Source organism: Arachis hypogaea, chromosome 11, assembly GCF_003086295.3.
Source record: "Arachis hypogaea cultivar Tifrunner chromosome 11, arahy.Tifrunner.gnm2.J5K5, whole genome shotgun sequence".
Classification (NCBI taxonomy): domain Eukaryota; kingdom Viridiplantae; phylum Streptophyta; class Magnoliopsida; order Fabales; family Fabaceae; genus Arachis; species Arachis hypogaea.
In genome coordinates this window covers 24,742,169-24,746,043 of record NC_092046.1, presented here as the reverse complement: position 1 = coordinate 24,746,043, position 3,875 = coordinate 24,742,169, and the positions used below count along the sequence as shown (strand labels likewise).

Genomic DNA, 3,875 nt, shown 5'->3' with positions numbered 1-3,875 from the left:
CCAACAGAAGCGGCCATCATGGGGCTCATCAACGGCCTGAGAGAGGGACCCTTTAGCCACTCAATATCCAAAAAAATCCAACATCCCTGAACGAGATACAAGAACGGGCAGAAAAGTATATCAATATGGAAGAGAATTCTCGATTAGAAAAAACCTCAAAATCTGGATTCTCCCACCCACCTCGGGATAAGGATAAAGAATCCAGGAAAAAGGAGGACCAACCTATTGAAAAACCTAGAAAATACCACAACTACACTCCGCTCAGAGTGTCCCTTGTGGATGTATACAGAGAGATATACAACACTGAAAAGATCTCGCTCCCTCGTCCGATTAAACATAAAAGAGGAGGAGAAAATTGGATAGAATATTGCGAATACCACTGAATCTATGGGTATTCCACCAACGACTACTTTGACCTAAAAAATGTCATCGAAAAACCAGCACGAGAAGGGCGACTAGATTGGTTTCTAACCAACAAAGTAGACGAACCAAGAAAAAGAAGAAGGGACGAAGAGATCGGACGAGCTGAACGTCCCAATCACACCCCCTGAAAGGCATGTCCACATGATCAATGGAAGATTCGCAGGACGAGGGATCTCTAAGTCGTCATGAAAAAGACACCTTAAGGAGGTATATCATGTTGGAGAAGGAGACAGGTTGGTCGACCTCCCCAATATCACCTTCCCACAAGAAGACGTTGCGGGCATCATCCCAAGGCATGATGACCCCATGGTCATTACCATAATACTCGCCAATGCCAACCTCCACAGAACACTAATCGACCAGGGAAGTTTCGCGGACATCTTGTTCAAATCTGCCTTTGACAAGCTCGGCCTACAAGAAAAAGAGCTCAGAGCATATTCGAATAGCTTGTTTGGACATGGAGACACTCTGATTCAACTTCTAGGATACATCTCCCTGCATACAACCTTTGGGAAAGGAACTCGGTCCAAGACGTTGAGCATAGACTATATTGTAGTCGACGTGAGCTCGGCCTACAACGCGTTAATAGGTCGGACAACGTTAAACCAGCTCGCCGTCGTGGTCTCCACTCCACACCTATGCATGAAGTTTCCCACTCCGGAAGGGATCGCTAACGTAAAAGGAGACCAAAAACTCGCACGACGTTGTTACAATGAAAGTCTGAACCTTAAAAGAGACCCCAGAGAAAAAGAAACCAACACTATAGAACTCGGGGGAGTTCGAGCTCGCAAAGAACTCCACCCTCAGCCAGAAGGTGAGACTCAAGAAGTTCAAATTGGAGACGATCCAAGCAAAACAACAAATATAGGAGTAAATCTGAGAGAAGACTTAAAGAAATTGCTAATAAAGCTCCTACGAGATAATTCCAACCTCTTTGCATGGAAGGCCGCCGACATGCCTGGTATTGATCCCGGACTAATGTGTTACAAGTTAGCCGTATATCCAGAGTCTCGGCCAATACAACAAAAACGTAGGAAACTCGGCCCAGAAAGGTCGCAAGTTGTAGAGGAATAGGTACAAGCTTTGCTGGAGGCAGGGTTCATAAGGGAGGTAAAATACCCACTATGGCTAGCCAATGTGGTGCTAGTCAAAAAGTCAAATGGAAAGTGGCAAATGTGCACCAATCACACCGACCTCAACAAAGCCTGCCCAAAGGATCCCTACCCACTTTCGAACATTGACACACTAGTCGACGCTTCGTCAGGCTATCAACCTGACCAGGAGAAGACATCATTCTTAACCCCAAAAGCAAACTATTACTATATAGTTATGCCCTTCGGACTCAAGAACGCAGGGGCTACCTACCAAAGACTGATGAACAAAGTCTTCGCTGATCACATTGGAAAGCTAATGGAGGTTTATGTGGATGACATGCTGGTAAAAATACAAAGTGAGGAATCGTTATTGTCCGACCTCACTAAGGTATTCGACACCATAAGAAAGCATGGTATGTGACTTAACTTCGCAAAGTGCACCTTTGCGGTAGAAGCTGGCAAATTCTTAGGCTTCATGCTCACCCAAAGAGGAATCGAGGCAAATCCAGATAAATGTCAGGCTATACTCAACATGAAAAGTCCGACCTGTGTTAAAGAGGTCCAGTAACTTAATGGAAGACTAGCGGCTCTATCTAGGTTCCTAGCTGGATCAGCCTTAAAATCTCTCCCCTTCTATGTGACATTAAGGAAGGGAAAGATGTTCGAGTGGACCCCAGAATGCGAACAAGCTTTCCAAGACCTTAAGAAATTTCTAGGGCAACCACCTGTCCTTACTCGACCTCAGCAAGGTAAAGAGCTCATACTATACCTCGCCGTAGGAAGTTGGGCAATAGCGTCAGCACTGGTCAGAGAAGACAAAAGTGGGCAACAACCCATCTACTTCATCAGTAAGGCTTTACTAGGGGCTGAATTAAACTATCAAAAGATAGAAAAGTTCGCCTACGCCCTTATACTCACTTCCTGACAACTCCAGCCATACTTCCAAGCTCACACCATCAGAGTGCGGACCAACCAACCCAAAAAAGGGGATCTTACAGAAAATAGACTTAGCTGGAAGAATCCTACAATGGGCAGTAGAATTGTCCAAATTTGACATCAAGTATGAAGCTCGGACAGCTATTAAATCCCAGTACTTGGCTGACTTCATCGCAGAGTATACTGACGCCCCGGGCAACCCCACAAAGTGGAGCCTTTATGTAGACAGCTCCTCAAACAAAGCCAGGAGTGGCGCAGGCGTCATTTTAGAGAGCGATCAGGGAACCTAAATCGAGCTCTCCTTGAAGTTCGAGTTTCCGGCCTCAAATATCAAGCTGAATATAAAGCACTACTAGTTGGCTTGAGGCTGGCTAGGGAAGTGGAAGCTCAAAGACTTACCATCTTTAGCGACTCCCAAGTAGTCACTTCACAAATAGAGGGGAGCTATCAAGCTAAGGATCCCACTATGAAAAAATACCTTGACAAAACTAAAGAACAGCTCGGACAATTTAAGGGATATGAGGTCCGACACATACCCCGAGAACAGAATGCCCGAGGTGATACACTCTCAAAACTAGCCAGCACCAAATTAGGGGGCAACAATAGAAGTCTCATTCAAGAAACACTCCAGAGTCCATCAACCTTGGAGGCAGAAAAAATCCTAGCCATATCAAGACAAGATCAAGGATGGATGACTCCCATAATCAACTATCTCAAGTCAGAAACACTTTTCGCAAACAAAAAGGAGGCAAAGAGGCTAGTACGTGAAGCGCAGTACTACACCATAATACAAGACGTCCTATATAAGAGAGGAATCTCTACACCTCTCCTAAAATGCGTCCCGAACTCCGCTACAAAGGAAGTTCTCGAAGAAGTCCACAGTGGCATGTGCGGCAATAACCTCGGAGCACGTGCCCTTGCTAAAAAAGTACTCTGAGCTTATTTCTATTGGCCGACCTTACAAAGGGAAGCAATAGAATTTGTCAAGACATGCCCACCATGCCAGAAGCACACCAACTTCCACATAGCCCCACCTGAGGAGCTCATCTACACCCTGGCCATTCACAAAGTAGGGGCTCGACCTCCTTGGACCCTTCCCCCAAGGGTCCGGATAAGTCAAGTTTCTCATTGTAGGCATAGACTACTTCACAAAGTGGATTGAGGCAAAGCCATTAGCTAATGCCACAGCCCAAAGAAGTCGGAAATTTTAATATAGAAACATTATCACAAGGTTTGGGGTCCCATGCTCCATCACCACAGATAATGGTACTCAATTCACCGACACAGGCTTTAGAAATCTGGTAGCTGATATAAAAATTAAGCACCAGTTCACCTCTGTAGAGCACCCTCAAGCCAATGGACAGGCGGAAGCTGCCAACAAAGTCATACTGGCAGGGTTAAAACGGAGGTTACAGGATGCTA

The 3,875-nt window shown here is 45.5% G+C and overlaps 1 protein-coding gene across 1 annotated transcript; it reads left to right on the top strand.

Moving 5' to 3' along the window:
• Positions 1–729: 729 nt before the first annotated feature.
• Positions 730–1,497, top strand: LOC140176064 (uncharacterized). The gene has a single exon (XM_072205923.1). It carries the CDS (start codon positions 730–732, stop codon positions 1,495–1,497), a length of 768 nt encoding a protein of 255 aa, XP_072062024.1.
• Positions 1,498–3,875: the final 2,378 nt, after the last annotated feature.